Genomic DNA, 21,613 nt, shown 5'->3' on the forward strand with positions numbered 1-21,613 from the left:
TTGTATTTTTTAGTAGAGACGGGGTTTCACCGTATAGACCAGGATGGTCTCGATCTCCTGACCTTGTGATCCGCCCGTCTCGGCCTCCCAAAGTGCTGGGATTACAGGCTTGAGCCACCGCGCCCGCCCCCCCTTTTTTTTTTTTTTTGAGACGGAGTTTCGCTGTGTCGCCCAGGCTGGAGTGCAGTGGCGCGTCTCGGCTCACTGCAGCTCCGCCTCCCGGGTTTACGCCACTCCTGCCTCAGCCTCCCGAGTAGCTGGGACTGCAGGCGCCCGCCATCTCGCCCGGCTAGTTTTTTGTATTTTTTAGTAAGACGGGTTTCACCGTATAGACCAGCTGGTCTCGATCTCCTGACTCGTGATCGCCCGTCTCGGCCTCCCAAAGTGCTGGGATTACAGGCTTGAGCCACCGCGCCCGGCCCCCTTTTTTTTTTTTTTTTTGAGACGGTTTTCGCTGTGTCGCCAGGCTGGAGTGCAGTGGCGCGATCTCGGCTCACTGCAAGCTCCGCTCCCGGGTTTACGCTTCTCCTGCCTCAGCCTCCCGAGTAGCTGGGACTGCAGGCGCCCGCCATCTCGCCCGGCTAGTTTTTTGTATTTTTTAGTAAGACGGGTTTCACCATATAGACCAGGATGGTCTCGATCTCCTGACCTCGTGATCCACCCGTCTCGGCCTCCCAAAGTGCTGGGATTACAGGCTTGAGCCACCGCGCCCGGCCTAAACTTCTTTTCTTATAAATTACCCAGTCTAGATGTTTCTTTATAGCAATGCAACAATAGCCTCATAAGGTTGGAAAGGGATCTGAGCCCATATGCCAAGGAACTTGCCTGCCAAATCTGGACTTTATCCTTCAGGCCCTGGGAGACCAGTGAGAGGGTGGCATAATCCACTCTTTTGGAAGGGTAAATGGGGCTGTGTGAAATGTTGGTAGGGGAAGGCAGGGGGTGGGAGACGAGCATATTTTGCTGCCTCCTTCTACCTGTCCTCCAGCCCCTTTAGGCCTGACCATGGCTGACTTTCCATCAGGTAGCTCTGAGATGCAGTGCTTTTGCCAAGGATCATATTTGAGCTGATCATTAATCAATTCATTTTGCAGATCATTGGTTTAGGTATACTCAGGAGACCAACAGCATTATCTTCTCTTTGTTCGACCCCTCCTGTGTCACATGTATGATCGCAGAAGAGACCCTGTTTTTGGAAGAGAAACAGAACTGGCTTTCCATTGAGGCAAATGAGGGGGCTGCCCCATGGCAGAGGCACACAGAAGGGTGGGAGAGGGACTCTCTCTTTCTTTGGAATAGTCTGGTAAGTTACCAGTTCTAACCTGGTATCTAGGACATATAAATCATGCATTTACTTATCCAGCAACCTTTTCTAAGCACCTTCTCTGTGTCAGGCCCTGTGCTAGGTGGAGCTGGAAGATATAGCTCACTTGCTTGTAAGGAACTTGAAGGCTGTGTGGGAGACAAATGTATAAACAAAAAATTACAGTTCACCATCTTAGTGTTCCAGAGGAAAGAAGCACTTAGTATGAGGTACCAGGAAGAGGTGGGGAGAAGGGAGTGGCTTGACATCCTTAAGCTCTGGGTGTTTGAAGAGCAGCCTTAGACACTAGCCATGGAGGTGGGCTTGGGTAGGCCCCACCATGGGGTTTGAAGACCCAAAAGATGTTGGGTCAAGGAGGACATGGGTGTCTAGTATGGGAGTAAGCAGAAGGGTGAGCTCACTGAAGCACTGTTTTACCCACTGTACTACGTTTCTATTGCTGCTAAAACAAATTGCCACAAACTTAGTGCCTTAAAACAAGTGTGTTATCTTCCAGTTCTGGAGGGTGGGAGTCTAACTCAGGTCTCCCTGGGCGAGAATTGAGGTGTCAGCAGGACTGGGTTCCTTTCTAGAGGCTTTTGGGGAGCATCCATTTCTTTTTCTTGTCCAGCTTCTAGAGGCCACCTGCATTCCTGAGTTCATGGCTCCCTTCTGTCTTCAAAGCCAGCAACAGCAGGTGAGTCACTCTCACATTGTATCACTTTGACCTCTTCTTTTATTTTTTTTTTGTTTTGAGATAGGATCTTGTTCTGTTGCCCAGGCTGAAGTGCAGTGGCATGATTATGGCTCACTGCAGCCTTGACCTCCAGGGCTCAAGTGATCCTTCCATCTCAGCCTTCCAAGTAGCTGGTACTACAGGCATATAGTACCATGCTCGGCTTTTTTTCTATTTTTTGTAAAGATGCGGTCTCACTGTTGTCCAGGCTGGTCTCCAACTCCTGCGCTTAAGTGATCCTCCTGCCTTGGCCTACTCAAAATGCTGGGATTACAGACATGAGCCACCGCACCCTGCCCACTCTGACCCTTTCTGCCTCCTGCTTCCACCCTTACAAATGTTTATGATGTCACTGGACCCACCTGGATAAACCAGGACACTCTCCCTGTTTTAAGGTCAGCAGATTAGCTTCCTGAATTCCATCTGCAACTTTCTTTCTTTTTTTTGAGACAGGGTTTCACTCTGTTGCCCAGGCTGGAGTACAGTGGAGCAATCATGGCTCACTGCAGCCTTAACAACAACTGGGCTCAAGTGATCCTCCTGCTTCAGCCTCCTGAGTAGCCGGGACTACAGGCACATGCCACAACAACCTTCAAATTTTATTTTTTGTAGAGATGGTGTTTCCCTATGTTGCTCAGGGAAGTCTTGAACTCCTGGGCTCAAGTGATAATCCCACTTTGGCCTCCAAAAGTGCTGGGATTACAGGCGTAAGCCACCATGCCTGGCCCACAGGCAGGCTTAATTCCCTTTTGCCATGTAACCCACATATTCACAGCTTCTAGGGATTGTGATATGGACACAGTGCCTCCCACGCCCACTTTACCTTCAGGGTGAGGTCTCGGCCTGAAGAGCAATGCAGAACAATGGCCTATCCTTTCATGGTATCTACCTGTAATCATGGGGAAAAGCCTTTAAAAATTAGGCAAGGGAATTAAAATCATCATGATAAGTAAAAGCAGGCAAGGAACTTGTTGGAGGAGAAGAACAGTGATAGAATAAGGCAGAAGTGTCTATGTATGTGGGGGTGGGAGTCAAAAGGGGCGGTGGTGACTGAGGAATAAACAGATATGAATTGCTTATTTAAGGCTTGAACCTGATGTCATGATAGAAATGGTGGTGGTCTCGAAAGGGGCCATGGGGTGGGGCCACAGAAGAGACACGGCCCCAGCTGCATGTTGGCCATACTCAGGGTGGCGAGGAAACCAACACTGTCCTGCAGCTGGAAGAACCTCAGTGGTCTTTGGGGATGAGCCCTGAACCTCAAGTGAAGAAGTGTGAGTTCTAGCCCAGGTTTCTGCCATGGCGAGTGAGTCATGCATGTGGGCCTCTGACCCCTCCTCAGTAAACCGGGGGCTGGTCTAGATGACCCCAAGGCTCTCACATTCATTTCCACACTCCTGGACTCTGCTGGGCTTCTGGGACATTGGTTAGTGTGGCATTTTGTCAGGCACATGCCGGGACTGGGGCTGTGCAGATAATGTGGAAGGGCTCCTGGCTCCCTGTTCCCACTGGAGCCTGCTCTACAGAAGGAACCCCTTGGATGTTGCTGTCCTGGGCTTCAGCACTCAGAACTGCTTGTTTTTTGTAGCCATCCCAGCTCTCTCTGTCACATGAGCCCCTGTCCTCAGCTGAATCACTATGGTGAGGTGTGTGAGCTTTGACGACAGGTGGGGAATGACATGCAGTCCCCCTGACCCAAAGGAGACTGAAACGAAGAACCTCTTGGCCAGGCCACTACGGTGTCACGGTGTCCCACAGCCGCTTCACCAGCTGCCCCTTGTCATGGCCATGGGCCCAGACCTAGTTCCTCCTCAGGGATGGGGGTTGGGGCCCCTGCTTGCCCTCAGAGCCCTACCACCAGTGTTGGGCACTGGGGCTAGGCTGGAGCTGGGCTCTGAGTCCAGAGCTGGTGGTGGTTTCCAGGCCTGTGGGAGGGTGACAGTGAGGCTGTGCTGCAGCTGTGGACTTTTACCGCACAAGTTTATTTAAATAAAAGTGAACACATATGCAGGCTGGTGCCTGAGGGGCAGGGGGTGGGCAGGGCGGGTGGGAAGCAGACAGACAATGGGGTCCAGGCAGAGTCTGTGTGGTGAACCAGGCTGCTGGAGCGAGTGGCTGGGGGCCTCAGGGCAGCACTGGGCTTCGGTGCTGGGGCAGGGGGCCTTGGGTGGGTAAGCCTGGTGCCAGGAGGTCATTTCCATCCCTCACATGCCCCCCTCCCTCTCCCTGACCCCCTGGGCCTACGGCACTACCTCCTCAGCCCCCTCTCCCTCTCCTGACATCAGCCTTCCCCTCAGTTACTGAGAAGCCAAAAGACAAAATAAATTAGAATGGGTGAGTCCGACCCCAGCCCCCAGCCATGGGGAAGGGAAGCCAAGCCAGGCACACTGCCCCGAACCCGTGCTGTTAGCTCTGGAAAAGAACAGGTAAAGTGCAAGGAGAATCCAGTAAGTAAAAATATACCAATGACTTTGTCAAATACACAGCTGCTGGCTGTCGGGAGCAGGTGGCTGGCTGGGGCGGGTGGCAGCAGCACCCTGGGAAGTGTTGGGCGACACAACAGAGAGACAACAGAAATAAATAGGGTGGGTGTGGACAGGGGTCCCGCCAACTGGGCCAGCGCCACCCAGGACGGGCTTCTGCCTGCTTTCCGGCCCCATGCCCCCAAGCCCCGCTCGTCTGGCTCCCCAGTGCTGCGGCACTGACACAAAGCACCCAGCCGACCGTGTTAGGAAAGGACTATAATGTGGGAGTGGAGCAGGGAGGGAGGCATGGGGAAGCCGTGCAGTCAGCCAGGGCTGTGGCTGCCCTCAGTATTCGTCCTGGTCTTCTTGTTGATGCTCTTCAATCTCATCGTCCTCAGGGGGTGCGAATCCTTCCTGGAGGGTGGGAAGGAGAGGAAACTGGTGGGCCAGGCAGGCCAGTCAGGGCTTCTCAGGTTCTGTAGGTAGCTGAAGAGCAAGGGGTCAAGAGCCTGGGAGCCCTGCTAATGGGTGACCCTGGGCTAGTAACTTTACCACTCTCTCATCAGTAAATTTTCTCCATGGTCCCTTCTAGCCCTATCACACTTCTGGTCTTAGGGCCAGGCCAGACTAGGGAGTGCCCAATGGGCCTGGGAGTGCTCACCTCCGTGGCATAGAGGATGCCAATGATGCCTGAGATAACAGGGCTGTTTTCACTTTCATGCTCCTGGCAGATGAGCTCGATGTCACGAAGTTTGCTGAAGTAGAAGTCACGTTCCTTCTCCAGCCCATCCACTGTCAGCTTCAAGTCCACCAGCTGCTTGGGGACAAAGTGGTGTCAAGCCAGAGGTCCCCACCTTAGGCTCCCCTGCCTGCCCTTTCTTGTCCCTGCAGACACCCCAGGGGCCTGGCTTTGGTGACAGGGCTATCTCAGCTACCCTTACCTATCCCACTCACCTGTTGGTTGAGTTCAAGAATTTGGGCATCAGTCTCATGGCCACCATTTCGGGCTGATGGAGGATTCTTCCGGAGAATGCAGGGGGGGGCCACGTTGCTCAGCCGGCCAGAGGTCTGCATGTTTTTTGGGCCTGTGGGGGACGTCCTCTGTGGAACTGCCCAGAGGAAAAGAGTCACGTGAGTCCACGTGAGCCCACAGCACACGTGGCAGGAGACAGCCTGGTGTGAGGACTGCGGGGGCAGGCCCATGCGACAGGCAGGCACTCTCACCCCCTACCCCACCCCAGGAAGGGCAACTAGAGCTAGGCCCCGAGCCTTGGCCACATGGACACTCCAGCAGCTGGGCAGCCATTTGGCAAGCCTGGGAGAGCAGAAACGATAGGGAACTAAAGAAGGTGTGAGGTGTTGGGGCAGGGAGACAGCTGGCCTGAGGGATAGAGGAGAGAAATTAGGACAGCAAATTTGGGGAAGTGGAGTTGGAACGGTTTGGGTCCCTCTCGTACTGATAGCTAGAGGAAAGGCAGCTGGCACAGGGTCTTTCCTAACAGAAGCCCCAGCCCAAAGCCATTGTCTCTGGGTGGCTGCCCCTCCCGGGGCCCTATGTCAGGATGGGCTCTGTTGCCCTCTGCTGGGCTGGACCAGGTATCTGCACAGCGGTGGCCAAATCAGGGACCCCAGCTCCTCCCCAGCGCAGCCAGCATGCCGTGGCAAATTGCTCACTAGTGACTGCACCTCCCTAGACAGAGCGGGCTGTTTCTAGTGCAAAGCAAGCAGGCGGGCGAGTGGGGCAGGCCCAGGCAGAACAGCAGTGCAGACAGAGGAGGTGGCTCTGCTATGACGGGGTCCGACGCGGGCTGGGGCTGCTTCTCTCCCTTCCCCTCCCAAGGCTGCTGCTTCCCAAAGGCCCTATTGCTTCTCTCCCTTCCCCTCCAGGACTCAGACAAAGCCTCGTTTCTAGAGACTCATCTTTCGAGGACTTAGGACTGTTGGGCCTTTGGAGTGGGGGAAGGTGTGATCCAGCTTGGTAACTCCTGCCCCTGGCCAATGGGCAGGGGGCAAGAAGGGGCTGTGGTGCTGGCACCAGGCTCTTGGCCTGGATGCACCTGGACGGAGAAACCAAGTCACCTTGCTGCCCCACCATCTTGAGGCAAACAAGTTAGCTCGTGCTACGAGAAAAAGTGTCTTGGGCCTCCTACCCCAGCTGCCACCATGGCTGGTGCTGGTGGCTCTCCTCTTGGAGCAATTTGTGGAGCTCTCTCACCCACTACTTTCACTCCCCCGGTCTAAGCGGCCAGCAGGCGGCGTCATCCGAACTCCGTGATAACAAGTCTCCTCCAGGCTGGCAGGGCCAGGCCGTGGCCCAGGGGGCATTCCTGGCTGTAGAGGCCTGCCGGCCCGGCCCCCCATGCTCCCTCCCCCGGCTCGGGCACGTTACCTGCTGTGCCAATGAGTTTCTTGGATTTGTTGAAGATCTGATCACCTGGGTTAGGAGGTGGCGCTACGTCCTGGCCCTGCCGCGCCAGCAGAGGGTTGTAATCCTTTCCATCATAGTTTGCGTCAAAGAATTTCTTAAACCACTGAATAAACTCAAAATTATCTTGGAATTTTCCTTTCACTAATTTCTCTACAGGAATGATCTGAAATAGACCACATAAGCAGAGTACTTTAGCCACCTGCTGCTGTAGGGCCGCCTTTCTCTGCTGAGGGCCACTGCTCTCAGGAAAGCCAGCCCCTGGGCTGCAGCGTCCTCCGCCTTCTCCACTTGCCCCCCTCCCACAGCACCACAGCAGACAGGTAGGCTGGCAGGCCCTGGTCTCAGATCCAGAGGCATCCCTTCTCTACAGGCACCGTGTGGAAGAACTGTGTGGGGAGGCGTCCCTCGGCTCTACTGCCTGCGTGTGGGCTGGGGGTCTGCAGCCACCGAGGCAGGAGAGTGAGCAAAGACACTTTCTTGGGCCCTACAGAGACAGAGAGAGGTGGAACTTCACAGGAGCAGTACACAGAGCTCAGTGTTAGGGTGGGCAGGGTCCAGAGAGGAGGAAGGGAAAGGACTGTTGTCATGATGGGATGGCAAGTGTTGTGGGCTTTTCCATTGTGCCTTGAAAGGGGGGAAAATTCCCTCTGGAGAGTCGGGAGGTGGAGGGAGGCGCGAGCACTGGAATGACCCCAGGAGCCCCAGTTGCCCGGGCTGGTGGGTCCTCTTCTTCCCCAGGGTCACACTGCTCCTTGGGCCCCCCCCGGAGCGCAGGCACCTACTTTGTCAACACCCATCTTCTTGAAAGCTGCTTGCAGCACCTTGAAGTTGTGGATGTATTCATGCTCTAGTTTGGCCTGGAACTTCACTTTCCTCAAGTGCACACAGCCAGGGAAGAGCATGTCCATGAACTGGCAGTAGGCTGCCCCTGTGGAGACGGACAGCTGGCTGAGGGGTCTCGCTGCTCTCCTTCTGTGGGCTGCTCTCTCACTTCCCCAAACCCCATCTCCTCTTCTCTCTCCTTGTTCTGGGGTTGGGGCCAGTCCTACTTTCAGCAGAGACATGGCCAGAATCCCCCCAGTTTTCCACGAAGAAGAATGATGACTATTTATTGATGCACATTATGTACCAGCACCACATCACACACTGCATGTAGGTAGGGTAATCCCAACAGCAACTCTAGTTAGTTGGTGATATTATCTCCATCTTATGGATGGGAAAACTGAGGCCTAAGGCAGCAGAGTGAATTGCCCAAGGTTGCACTACCAGAAGAGCTGAGAGCTGGACCCAGAGAGATGAGGTCAGACCTGTGGCTCTGCCACCATCCTGGCTCTCAGCTCCCTGCTCCTCCTTTCCCTGCAGTCCTTCACGGTGCCTCTCCTACTCTTCTCTTTCCCTGCTTCCATTTCTTGACTTCAGCTCCGGATAGTCTGACTGGTTCAGGGCCTCCAGCTCTCCTCCTTAGTCTAATCACAAGCTACAGCCATGGGCTGCATAAAGATGGTTTGGTCAGTGATGAACCACATATATGATGGTGATCCCATAGGATTCTATATACCATCTTTTTATTGTACCTTTTCTATGTTTAGGTGTGTTTAGATGTGCAAATACTTATCATGTGTTAAAACTGTCTGCAGTATTTAGTACAGAAACATGCTGTGCTTGTTTTTAGCCTAGGAGTAGTAGGCTATACCATATAGCCGAGGTGTGTAGTAGGTTATGCCATCCAGGTTTGTGTAAATACACTCTGTGATGTTCACACAACAACAGCATCGCCTAAGGATGCATTTCTCTGGGCACATCAGTTATTCAGCCATGCATGACTGTATATTCCCTGCCGTGGCTGCTCTGCCTTCCAACCTTTCTTTCCTTTCCTTCCAGCAGGGCCACTTCCCATATTCCCAGCCTCCTACCTGAACAGAGCTGTTCTATCTTGGTATAGTTGAGGTGCAGGGAGTCGTTGACCCATGCAAGCATATCATGGCGACTCAGATTTTCACTGGTCACAGATGTGGAGTACACATTGACGGCCATACCCCAGCTGGAAAGCAAGAAAAAAGGTGAGGTCAGCACTGGGGCCTCATGCAGCTCCTTAGCTGTCATGAGAGATGGGCTGTATGATCCTGGGAAGTAAGAAACATTCCCTCCAGATTGCCCTCGCAGTTTACCCCCAGAGGGAGGGTCTTTATTCCTTAGACATTTCATGAGCATCTACTATATGCTAGATGTGCACCAGGAGCCAGTAATTCCAAGTTAATTAAGATATGGCCCCTGCCTTGAGGCATTTACAGACAGGCAGATCCCCTCAGTAGGGAGTGATGGGGCAGTGAAACAGGCACATAAATGTTCAGGGACAGCACAAAGAAGGGCGTAAGCGTATCTGCTGGGCAGGGTCAGCAAAGGCTTCAGAGCAGAGATGTTGGAGCCTGAAAAGAAGAGGAATTTTCCAGACATAAAAAGGGATGGGTGGAAGGTATTTGACTTTGGTATGGGGGGATGTTCTGGAACAGGGTCTAGCAAGAACAAAGGCAGAGCTTATTCCGGGCACTCTGAGTTGTGGAGCAGGCCCAGGGAGCAGATTTTTCTGTTGGGGTGTGGCACAATGAGGTTGGCAGGGACAGGTTGCCAGGGCCTTGTTTACCAGGAGGAGGAATCTGGACTTTCTGTTTGGATGACGGGAAACCATTAGAGGGTTTAAGCAGACAGTAACCTGACCAGATTTGTGTTTTAGAAAGCCAGCTAACCTTTGCCTCTGTTCTGACTTCAGATTCCATATTCCTGTGGCTGACGCAGACGCATCTAAATTCTGCTTGTCCACAACCTTCCCTTAGAATATGCTTCTGGCTCCTGTATTCATTATCCCAGTGAATGTCACCACCAGCCATCAATCACCACCTTAGAAACCTGCGGGGTCATCTCAGACAGCCTACTCTCCCTCATGCACCTATTAATTCTCATTCCTTAAGTCCTGGAACCCCACTTCCCCAATCCACCCTGTTCTGCTTACCTTCGGGATTTATACATACTGTTGTCCCTTGGTATTCATGAGGGAATTTGTTCCAGAACATCCCCATGTACCAAAGTCAATGCACAGTCAAGTCCCTTATATAAAATGATGTAGTATTTACAGTTAACCTACACAACCCTCCTGTATGATTTAAATCCTCTCTAGATTACTTATAATACCTACTACCATGTCACTTTGATGTAAATAGTTGTTACACTGTATTGTTTAGGAAATCATGACACGAAAAAAAAGTCTGTAGGTGATGCAACAATCCTTTTTATTTCCTGAATATCTTTTATTGGTATTTGACTGAATCCACAGATGTGGAACCCACGGATGTGGAGGGCTGATTGTATTTTCTCTCTAGCCCAGGCTAGCAGGAGCCTCCTAAAAGGCCTTCTAGCCTTCAGTCTCCCCGTCCTCCTAATCCATCCTTGACACTGCTGTGGTCAGAATTTAGCTAAAAGCAGGCCTGGCCACCCCCCTCCCCCACTTGAAGTCCTTTCAGCCAGCAGTCATAAAAGAGACACTCCTTGGCCGAATTTACCTTGCAGACTTAAACTGTTTAGCACTCATAGTGTTGGAAACAGTTTTGAATTAGTGCCCAATATTTTAAAGTTGAGATGTTTAACAACTTGGGATTTCTGGCTTCTTTTGGCCACTCTGACCCTATGTTCCCGCACTGAAACCAGCAGTTGGAGTGCAGCCAGCAGTGAGCCTCCTTCTCACCCCACAGAGGCCAAGGGTCAGTTGCTGCTGCTAACTGACTTGCGCTGTTAAGAAAAGGAGGACATATTTCTTGTAACCAGTTCTTTATCAGAAATGGAGAAACACGATAGGTCAAAAGGACTGTGTTTTCCGAGAATTGTGAGGACATGTGTTTCCGGAGCGAATGAAGAATATTTCTCCAGGTTTAATATGTAAAGTGTTTCTGTGAAATAAGAATACATCTTACACACCCTATATTCTTACAGGAAGAATATTTCCCTATCTGTTGCAGGCATCTGCTGTTATCATGTGACTCCTCCTGACCACTTATCAAACTCATAAGGGGACCCCACCTCTTCAGCCTTATCTCCCACTTTGCTCCCACAGTTAGGAGCCATAGGCAGCTTCCTACACACCCTCTGTCTGGATTGCTGTCCCCACCTGAAAGTTCATTCTCTGCTCCATGGTTCTCAACTGTGGCTCCAGACCTGCAGCACTGGGGCTATATGGGGATCAGCCAGTTAAAAATTCCAATTCTCTTGCCCTCCCCCAGACCTAGTAAATGAGAAACTGCCTTTGACCAAGATGCCCAGAGGATCTGCAGGCATGGTCCTGTTTTGAGCAGTACTGCTTTAGAGAGGGAGGCTCAGCAAGGCATCTGCAGAGCTGTGTGCCCCTCACGTTCCCACCCCTGACCCCAAGCACATAGGACGGAGCACGTTTAACTTAAATGAATGCTTTGAAGAAAAATCATGAGAGAAAACCCTCTTCTTTATTCCTAGTTCTTCCTCTTTTGAAAAATAAACCTTGTCCTTCATTGCCCAGCAAAGGGAGGCCAGGTGGGGCCAAAAAGCCAAGAGAAACAGAAATGAATTATTGTCGTGGGAGCTCCTAAAGACTCAGGACCTGGCAATTTCAGAGCTTTCCGAGGGTAATGTTGACTACATTTGAGCCTCCTCCTCCACAACGGCTCTGCGCCCACTGCCCTGCATCTTGGCCCCTGCGCTCACCACTGGACTTTTAAATGCCTGTGCCCCTGTCGGAAGTGCCTTGAAGCCAAGCGTGGGGTATCCAGGCCTGTCACAGGCAAGACGTTCAGTAACGCTGAACAACGGAGTGATGCCTTGTGTCCTCTCCTCGTTCTAAATCGTGTCTCATCACCTCTGGCCTGGGTCCCCCTGCCATCCCCTGCCATCCCCCCTCCACCGGCTTCAGCCTCAGGACTCTACTTTAGCTCCAGGAGACTTTCTCTGACCCCTCTGTGGGAGGCCTGTGCCTGTGATCCCACAGCACCCTGGGCACGGCTCTTCATGGCGTCCCGCACAGTCTCTTGAAATCATGTGTGTGAGACCTGGTGCGGTGGCTCATGCCTGTAATGCCAGCACTTTGGGAGGCTGAGGGGGGCCGATCACCTAAGCCAGGAGTTCGAGACAAGCCTGGCCAACATGGCAAAACCCCGTCTCTACTAAAAATACAAAAATTAGCCAGGGGTGTAATCCTAGCTACTAGGGAGGCTGAGGCAGGAGAATTGCTTGAACTCGGAGGTGGAGGTTGCTGTGAGCCAAGATCATGCCACTGCACTCCAGCCTGGGTGACAGAGCCAGACTCTGTCTCCAAAAAAAAAAAAAAAAAAGAAAGTATTGTGTGCCTGCCCCTTCCACCTGACTATAAGCTCTTCAATGGCCAGGTTGTGTTCCATTCACTTTCGGGTTCCACGCCAGTTCTTGGTGGATAATAACTGCCTAACCATATTGGTGGAGTGGAATTGCAGACCGGAGTTAGGGGAATGTTTCCCAGTTCCCAGGACGCACCTAAAGTAACAGGAGGAGGAGTGGATGGATGGATGGACGCTAAGCTTGCCGAAGGGGCAGAGTGGGTAGGGTCAAGGAAAGGGCATCTAATTTTGATGAGTATTATTTTGTTGTGAACTGCAATAAATTGAAAAGATTTGCCCCTGTCCTGAAGGAGTTCATAATCTTATTGGGGAGAGTAATCCACCCATGAGAACAGTATAACCAAATGCTCAAAAGTGTGCTGGAAACAGCAAGTGCCACAGGAAGCGGGAAGGGGAGGGCACTCAGAGGTAGAGAGACGGATATGAATGGCCCCAGGGCCAGAGTGGTCAGACTCTGCCAGGTCCCCAGGGAGGATGAAGAGGACGGCCAGGAGCTGGTACAGAGGGCACCAGCTATTCCGGGAACTGTCCAGAATGACTCTGCAAGAGCATTCCACAGGCTCAGAGACTCACTTCCTTATGAGGCCCTGGGGCAGAGTGCTTCTGGGCCAGCTGTGGCTGACAGGCCTCAGAGGGGCTGGTCTGGTCTGGGGTGGTTCTGGGGTCAAGTAGTCTTAGGTTGGTCCTGGGAGTTCCCGAGTCACTTTAGGGATTCTGTTCTGTTTAAAGTATATGAATTTCAAGGACTGACTACTGAAGAAAAGGAAAGGCAATGGTCTTAGTCCAAACATATCCTCCAGTTTTTGACTGAAATTGTTTGAGCCTCAAGGGTCTTCCGGCCTGAGGGTAGCTTTCCTGGTTCCACAGGATTGGACCTGCTAATGGTTCAGGCCTCCTCCATGCATTGCAGAGGTTCTTTACTAGGAGAGTCCACCAGCTTCTCCTGCAGAGACTTCAAGAGGCTTGAGTGCAGCCCAAGTGTGTGTGTATATATCATATATACATTACATGTTATATGCACCTATTTTACACACACACACACACACATACATACACATATATATAATTTTAAAGAATACCCCAGGTGATTCTGGTGCACAGCCACGTATGAGAACCACAGCTTTCATTTGATATGCATACTTAGCCAGGATTTACTGGCTTTTGTTGTAATGGCAAAGGCTGGAACGTTGGGATGTTCTGCCACTTATCTGGGGGAAAATGCTAGCCAGTCCTTGGTACACAGGGAAAATCTCCAGTTTCTCTAGAGTTTAGAACGCAACTAAAGGCCTTGCTTTTAGGGCTTCTAAGAGTCACTAAGAGCCACATAGCTACTTGAAAAATGACCAGGTCTTCTCAGCATTGACCCAGTTTTGTCAATGCCTGATGACGGGAGGATATTTTCTACATCTTTGGTCTGACTCTGGGGTCCCATGAGTGGCAGCAGTGCCTGTGCGAAGGAAGCTGGAAAAAATGGCTCCTTTCAGGGCCCAGCAATGAATCATGCTGTTACCCACTATGGGGCTTCTGGGGAAGCAGGTAGCTAGCAGCAGGAACAGAGCCTCAGTCCCCACTCATGATTCGCTCAGGTCCTCTCAAGTGGGGCTACACTCTGCTCTAGTGGAGGTCCATTTGGCTCAGGAGGACTCATCCAGGGTACCCAGGGGTCTCTGCAGGAGGTCTCTGCTGCATTTGCTAGGGCAGCATGAAGAAACAGCCTCCTTGTTTCCTTACCCCTCATCACACTGGGGAGGGCGGGATGCCCTTTTAATTTTCCTCTCCTAGCTTTGGCTCTGTAAATAGAACTAAACATGGCCAGCAGGTGGCACCCAGGTCCTGAGCAAAAACTCCTTTAAATGTCTCCCTCATCCTCCAACCCCCCTTTCCAGAGCTCAATTTAGAGCTCAAATTGGGAGCCTCTAAGAGCTGGGCTGGCTGAGGGGCCTGGAGCATTGGGGCTGTTCTAAGATCCTGGACTGAACTGAGCCAGCCTCTGTATCCCCCAAAACCACAGTTTGAACTCACCAAACAGGTCCAACTTCTGATTGCCTTTTGCATTGGGGGTTGACTTGGGCCTGGACTCACACCAGACCAGCTGCTGGGGGCAGAGGTGTATAAAGTATTTGCCCAAGCATCAGGGTCTAAGTGGACCAGCTGCCTCCAATTACAGCAAAGACATAACCTGATGAAACTCTTAATAATAACGCACTTGTTCCCAAGAGCTCCTTCACCTCCCCAGAGTGAATGGTAGGTAGCCACTCGGAGTGGGCAGGCTGTGTCCCAAGAAATGTAGTAGCAGTGTCTTCCAACCTCATCCACATGTTTCTACCATGATCTTTGGCACACATGACTGTTAGGAGAAACAGACCCTGATTGGATTGTGGCATGTCACCATCCAGGCAGATCCCCATTCGAGGATCAGACCGACAACGTGGCCTTGGGGAATGCCTGCTCTGCTATCAGGAATGGAGTCAAGGGAAAGAAAAGTTGAGGAGGTTTAATCTGGTGATTTTGCTGAGTCATTTCCTATACTAGGCCTATAAGGTTCATGGTGCATTCACCGGCAACTAGGAAAGGCAATTATAGCTCTCACTGTGGGAGGGGAAGCTGCTGGTCATTCTGCAGACTGAGGCCTTAAAAATGGTCATCAAAACCAAATCCTACTAACCCATGGTCAGAAGAGTTTCTAGAGACCATCTGCTTCCTTCCCAGGCAATTAGGACTGCACTTAGATCTAGGCACTTATATTCTTAAATCATAAAGATGGCCAGTAAGGCTGCACAACTGAAATTTCACATTCTACTATTTAATGACCTTATCACCAGCCTAAATCTAATTTTGGCTTTTTGTTTTTAAGTCTATCTTCCACAAATATGTCTTAAGGGTAATTTAGGGGCCCTCAGTCTTCTCTAATTCTCTAGATCTCCTTTTACCTCAAGTTTAGCCCTATTCTGGCTGGTCCCTGAAAGAACTCCCTGCAGTTTCCAGGCCTCCACCCTCTGCCCAGCGTGGCTATGAAAGACACACCAGGTCTATCAGTCCTGAAGGAGGTGGCCAGCATGCCTCCAGCAAGCTCCAAAAAGGTAGTGCTTAAGAACACTGGATCTCCAGGCACATCACGTGGGTTCAAATCCTAACTGTACCATTTCCTAGCTGTCTGACTTGACTTTAGGTCTCAGTTTCCTCATCTATAAAATGGGGACAGTGACAACTCTCACTTCACAGAACAGTTATGAGGATTAAGTGAGCCATGTGTACACAGTGCTGAGCACAGAGCCTGACATTCAGTATGTATTTGGCAAGTGCTGTCAGCATCACGGGGATAGACAGTAAGAATCTAAGAGCATTTGTTTGAGGAGTAGGTGCCTGACACACAGCCAGCTTCTGGTCTCTGAGACCACGGAATGGCCAGTCCAGAAGGGAGACAGACTACGGAACTTTTCTCTGCCGCTTTGCCTTGAGACAGCCACATGGGCTTCCCAAAGCTGGACTCTGACCACAATCCCTCCCCAACTCCCATATAGCCTACTTTGTAGACGCCATCCTACCGGCCAACACAACTGGAACAGACGCTGTGGGATCAGAGGAGAGAGAACTCTGCAGAGCCAGCCAACACGTTTCCGGTTCCTGAAGTGGGGCTATGCCCATTGTCACTGGGCTACCCCTTCCTGCCCAGGCCCAGGGGGCTGAAGTCACCTGTTTGGAAAATCTGCAAAATTGCTACTCCTACCCCCGTGAGTCACATATCCAGGTTATTCTGGGCTTGCATGGAGGCAGTATGTGCAGGTGGGGCTGAGGGGTTCTGAGGGGCTGGGGAGCCAGCCAGCGGGTCACAAAGCCCTGGCAGACCCGGCCAATCACCTTCTTCTTATGACTGAGCAAGGACCTGACTCATCGAGAGGCTCAGCCTCTCAAAGCTGGATTAGTCAATGCAGAGATGGGGCAAGTGGAGTAGTTGCAGGGTTGGCCAGGAGCCCAACATGCACCCCTTCCCATAGATCCAGGACAGGGACCTGGATGGCTGTGGGTTCAGGTAGGGACTGAAACACCTCCAGGATTTTGTTCTCACAACAATTTTAGGTCACAACTCTAAGACCCTGAGCCCTACTGAAGTTCCAGCCACCTAGGTTCTGGACATGTCCTGCTGAATAATGATCTGAACTTTTTTTTTTTTTTTTTTGAGACGGAGTCTTGCTCTGTCGCCCAGGTTAGAGTGCAGTGACACAATCTCAGCTCACTGCAAGCTCTGCCTCCTGGGTTCACGCCATTCTCCTGCCTCAGCCTCCCGAGAAGCTGGGACTACAGGCACCTGCCACCACACCCGGCTAATTTTTTGTATTTTTAGTAGAGACGGGGTTTCACCGTGTTAGCCAGGATGGTCTCGAACTCCTGACCTTGTGATCCGCCCGTCTCGGCTTCCCAAAGTGCTGGGATTACAGGCATGAGCCACCGCGCCTGGCTAGATCTGAACTCTTACCAAGGCTCTCCCCAGGCTGGTTGGGATAACGGTGCCACATCCCTGTAGCTGCTAGCCAGGGAAGGAGTCCTTGGGGGAGGTTCTGGCTAGGTTACTCTATCTGACCATAACTTCGAGGGTTAATGGAAACCCTGCAGTATAGTAAACAATTTCTCATTGCTAAAATCATTCAATTTTAGTAGAGTTCATCTAGGTGGGCAGATAGAAAGGCAATCTTTTCTTTCTAAAGGTTCTTTGCTAGAGATCTTTCAGTTCCTCAAACACCTACTTTTTTGGTCAACAAATGTCCATGGAGTCACCCAGCAATCCAAGGCTCCCAGCAGAAGGTAGACAGCGTGACTTGGCTGCAGGCTTTGCCATTTGCTGCCTGTGAGACACAAGCAAGTAGGCGAAGGTATCCAAACCTCAGTTTTTTGTTTTTTTTTTTTTGAGACGGAGTCTTGCTCTGCCACCCAGGCTGAAGTTCAGTGGCCGGATCTCAGCTCACTGCAAGCTCCGCCTCCCGGGTTTACGCCATTCTCCTGCCTCAGCCTCCCGAGTAGCTGGGACTACAGGCGCCCGCCTCGTTGCCCGGCTAGTTTTTTGTATTTTTAAGTAGAGACAGGGTTTCACCGTATTAGCCAGGATGGTCTCGATCTCCTGACCTTGTGATCCGCCCGTCTCCTCAGTTTTTATGAAGCAGCAGAATGACGGTATGATTGAGCATGGGGCTGTTGAGAGGATAATGGGTACTGCTGGCGGGAGCCAAAGGTTCACCATCGCCCTGCCTTGGGGGCTGAGCAACTTTACTGATAGGCAAGATCACTGACATACACATATCTGACTCACTGTCTTCTTTCCTGCACCCTGACCCAATTGCTACAGACCCTCTGGTCAGGGTCCTGAGCAGGGAGAGAGCAGGGACAGCCTTGGGTATCCACTCTCTGCTGCCCCAGGCAGAAAAACAGAGCTGTGCTTTCGGAGTGATGTTGCCAATTTCTTTCCTCAATTAATACTGGCTCAGGGCTCAGTGCACAATAGCTGCTCAGTACCTATATATTTATTGAATGAATGAATGAATGAATGGGAGAGGTTAAACTAGGGTTTGGGGGGTTCAGATGACAGGTGGACTCAGAAAGTGTGGTTTTCTGGTTTTGTTTCTTGTTTGTTGACCCTGAGGCGGTACCGTTGGCTACATGGAGAAGGAAGGAGAGGAGAATGCTAGCTGCACTCCCTGGCCACACGCAAAGAGATGCAGCACGAAGCCTTGGGAACCTTGGCAAGGGATTTAAACTATCTTCCTCTAATGCATATAACATGGTGCTGCTGGACTTCCCAGAACAGGATTTTAGGATGGTTCCGAGGGTGGAACCTGGTAACTCCTGGGAGCACCTCTCTGCTTGGTCTACTCTGGGGGCGGGCTGTTGGCCCATCTGTGGCTAGCCTCAGGATAGAGAGGGAAGGGAGCTGCAGCAGCTGCCATGACATGTTGGGAAGGGAACTGTCATGTTTGCAGCAGCCCTGGTGGGTCTGATGTTTTCTTAATTATCTTTCACACTCCAAAAGCACATCTATGTCTCTGGGGACACATACAAGCCATGTCACTTTATGTTCCTTTGGAACAATGTCTTTTTGGACTGTCTGACTTATAGTTGTTGTCCAGGGCCAAGTGATATGTCCTCACACTTCTCTGAAATGTCTGCATCCTGTGAATTGTTTAGCCTACTTTCCTCTGACCCCAGGCTCAGGCCCCTCTTCTCTGCTCTCATACCTTCCACCTAACATCCAGTCCCCTCCCAAAATCCTCCCAGTTTTACTTCTTGTGCCCTTTTGACAGGGCACAGTCATTTATACTTTAACCTTTCCACCAGAAAGTCGACCCTGAAGGTATCCAGGACAAACTAAGTTTCAGTGTTTGTTGAACTCTCTGTGCCCTCTCCAGTAGACTGCCATTCCTCATGGTCTCAGACTCTACCCTACCTGCCTGTCCTGTAAGACTAACCCTACGTGGAGACAGTCAGACCCCAGTGGGGACATGCACTGGAGAGCTTCCAGAAGACCTGCAGATAGCTTCTCTCCTGCCCTACCATGGTGCCTGAAATTCCCACCAGAAATGCCACTCTTGTGGATTCCAGCGTCCAGCTCCAGAAAGCCTTTATTACCTCAATTTTGCTTATGAGGAAATGAAGGCTGAGGGTTCCAGTGACTTTTCCAAGTTCAAGATCAACCACTGGCAAGATCAGAGCTGAACCCGGCCAACTGAACCCAAATCCCATGCTCTTTCCACATCGCCACACTGGGGCCGGAAGGACGATTTGATTTTTCGCAGCTCTAGAGCAGGATGACTTGCCCAGATTTCACCCCTTGAGAATTAGGAGGAGGGAAAGGGAATTTCCGAGGTTTTCTTCTTTTTTTTTTTTGAGATGGAGTCTTGCTCTGTCGCCCAGGCTGGAGTGCAGTGGTGCGATCTCAGCTCACTCCAAGCTCTGCCTCCCGGGTTCATGCCATTCTCCTGCCTCAGCCTCCCGAGTAGCTGGGACTACAGGCACCTGCCACCACGCCCAGCTAATTTTTTGTATTTTTACTAGAGACGGGGTTTCACTGAGTTAGCCAGGTTGGTCTCGATCTCCTGACCTTGTGATCCACCTGCCTTGGCCTCCCAAAGTGCTGGGATTACAGGCGTGAGCCACTGCGCATGGCCGGTTTTCTTCTTCTTCTTCTTTTTTTTTCCCCCCGAGACGGAGTCTTGCTCTGACGCCCAGGCTGGAGTGCAGTGGCACGATCTCAGCTCACTGCAACCTCCACCTCCCAGGTTCAAGCAATTCTCCTGCCTCAGCCTCCCGAGTAGCTGGGATTACAGGCATCCGTCACCATGCTTGGCTAATTTTTGTATTCTTAGTAGAGATGGGGTTTCACCATATTGGCCAGGCTGGTCTCAAACTCTTGACTTTGTGATCCGCCCACCTCAGCCTCCCAAAGTGTTGAGATTACAGGCATGAGCCACCATGCCTAGCCCAGTTTTCTTCTTTATACTTATTTTTTCAAGACGTTGTAGCATTGCCTTAACCTCTGTCTCTTTTTTTTTTTTTTTTTTTGAGATGGAGTCTCACTCTGTTGCCCAGGCTGGAGTACAATGGCATGATCTCAGCTCACTGCAACCTACATCTCCCTGGTTCAAGCAATCCTCCTGCCTCAGCCTCCTGAATAGCTGGGATTACAGGTGTGCGCCACCACACCCAGCTAATTTTTGTATTTTTAGTAGAGATGAGGTTTCACCATGTTGGCCAGGCTGGTCTTGAACTCCTGACCTCAAGTGATCTACCTGCCTCAGCCTCCCAAAGTGCTAGGATTACAGGCATGAGCCACCCGGCCCAGCCTAGCATTGCCTTCATCTTGACCAGCAAGTGCTTACTGACCACTGACAAAATGTGCTCAACACCCAGTGAGGCATCATGAGGACATGGGATCATTTCAAGGCATGAGTCTTATCTTTATTAAGGAGCCTTTCTTTGGTTGAAGAGGTAAGAGTAATTTCTAAAATAACAAGGGATGCCACAAAGCAGAATATATGACGTGCTAAATAGTGAAAGCACCTTTGGCTTTTAAGTGTTCCAGGCACATGAAAAAGATGAGAGGGGGATCAGCAGTTAGAGGGTTTCTGGAGGAAGGTGGCACCTAATTGGGCCTTTAAAGATGACAGGATGCCAGAAAGCAGCGAAGAGAAAATGGGAAATTCTAGACATGGGAAACATATTTATTATTACTTTTATTTTTTAAAAAGGGCATAAGACCAATGACTCAGTCCTGGAGGAATGTTAGGGACGCAATGAAAATAGAGGAGGTGGAGAGAAGGCGATGTCTCAGGAGCCAAGGGAGGGCCACTTTCAAAGAGGAGGTCATCTGCCCTGTTTAATGAAGCTACCAGACCAGAGGTGGCGATATGGTCATTAGATTGTGCAATAAGAAATGATGAAACTCTGAGTCATTTTGTTGGAGTGTGGGGACAGCAGCTAGACCTGCAGATGATTGTGGAGTCCTTGATCATTTGCCCAGGAGGAAGCTGGAGAGGGACATCAGGCATTTGTCATCACAGCCATGTGTGTCTGCTGCAGCACTTCGGGTAGATAGTAAGTGACTGCCTGCAGGGTGGAGAACATCTTGGTTCTTTCAGTTAAAATTTGAAATGAAATATAGATTAGGTCAGGTGCTGTGGCTCATGCCTGTAATCCCAGCACTTTGGGAGGCCAAGGTGGATCACCTGAGGTCAGGAGTTCGAGACCAGCCTGGCCAACATGGTGAAACCCCCATCTCTACTAAAAATACAAAAATTAGCTGGGCATGGTGACATGCACCTGTAATCCCAGCTACTTGGGAGGCTGAGATAGGAGAATGGCTTGAACCCGAGAGGTGGAGGTTGCAGTCAGCCGATATCATGCCACTGCACTCCAGCCTGGCCAACAAAGAGCGAAACTCCATCTTAGAAAGAAAAAAAAAAAAAAAGAAAGAAAAGAAATATAGATTAAAGGTAGGCTTGTGCTCCTTATCTCAATATCCCACCCATCCCCCTTCAGACTCCACACGCTACCCTCAAGTTCTAGATCTTATCTGTCCAAGAAGACCCATGAGTACGACTCATGATCTTTCTCCAGCTACTCACAACGCTGTATCACAAATGAAAAGCAAGATGGGAAGTGTGTTTATATAATAAAGTCTTAACTAAGTTGAATGTTTGGAAAATAATATTGTACATATTGATTAACTTTGTTTAACTGTGGTTAATCAGAGCCCTTTTTAATGTTTGGTTTTGTGGGAAATTACTGTATTAAGGCAGGAAGAAT

The 21,613-nt window shown here is 50.8% G+C and overlaps 1 protein-coding gene and 1 long non-coding RNA gene across 5 annotated transcripts in view; one reads left to right on the forward strand and one right to left on the reverse strand.

Moving 5' to 3' along the window:
- Nucleotides 1–4,002: 4,002 nt before the first annotated feature.
- Nucleotides 4,003–21,613, reverse strand: part of MAPRE3 (microtubule associated protein RP/EB family member 3) — a 60,550-nt gene continuing 42,939 nt past the window's right edge. Inside the window, exons 1-7 of one of the 4 annotated variants that reach the window (XM_033176302.1) lie at nt 15,868–16,125; nt 8,846–8,973; nt 7,715–7,860; nt 6,894–7,095; nt 5,459–5,613; nt 5,166–5,318; nt 4,003–4,918 (exon numbers count right to left, since the gene is read on the reverse strand). In XM_033176302.1, the coding sequence (XP_033032193.1) occupies nt 4,850–4,918; nt 5,166–5,318; nt 5,459–5,613; nt 6,894–7,095; nt 7,715–7,860; nt 8,846–8,966 (846 nt within the window). In that variant the 5' untranslated portion in view covers nt 8,967–8,973; nt 15,868–16,125 and the 3' untranslated portion in view covers nt 4,003–4,849. Of the gene's footprint in view, nt 4,919–5,165; nt 5,319–5,458; nt 5,614–6,893; nt 7,096–7,714; nt 7,861–8,845; nt 8,974–15,867; nt 16,126–21,613 lie in introns of those variants that run through there. The other 3 variants (XM_033176303.1, XM_033176304.1, XM_033176301.1) reach the window with 3 other exon arrangements.
- Nucleotides 5,508–7,062, forward strand: LOC117062588. Its single transcript, XR_004428443.1, has 2 exons — nt 5,508–5,635; nt 6,392–7,062. It is a non-coding gene; the product is annotated as an uncharacterized LOC117062588 (long non-coding RNA).

This window comes from Trachypithecus francoisi, unplaced genomic scaffold (assembly GCF_009764315.1).
Source record: "Trachypithecus francoisi isolate TF-2019V2 unplaced genomic scaffold, Tfra_2.0 Lachesis_group17, whole genome shotgun sequence".
Lineage (NCBI taxonomy): Eukaryota > Metazoa > Chordata > Mammalia > Primates > Cercopithecidae > Trachypithecus > Trachypithecus francoisi.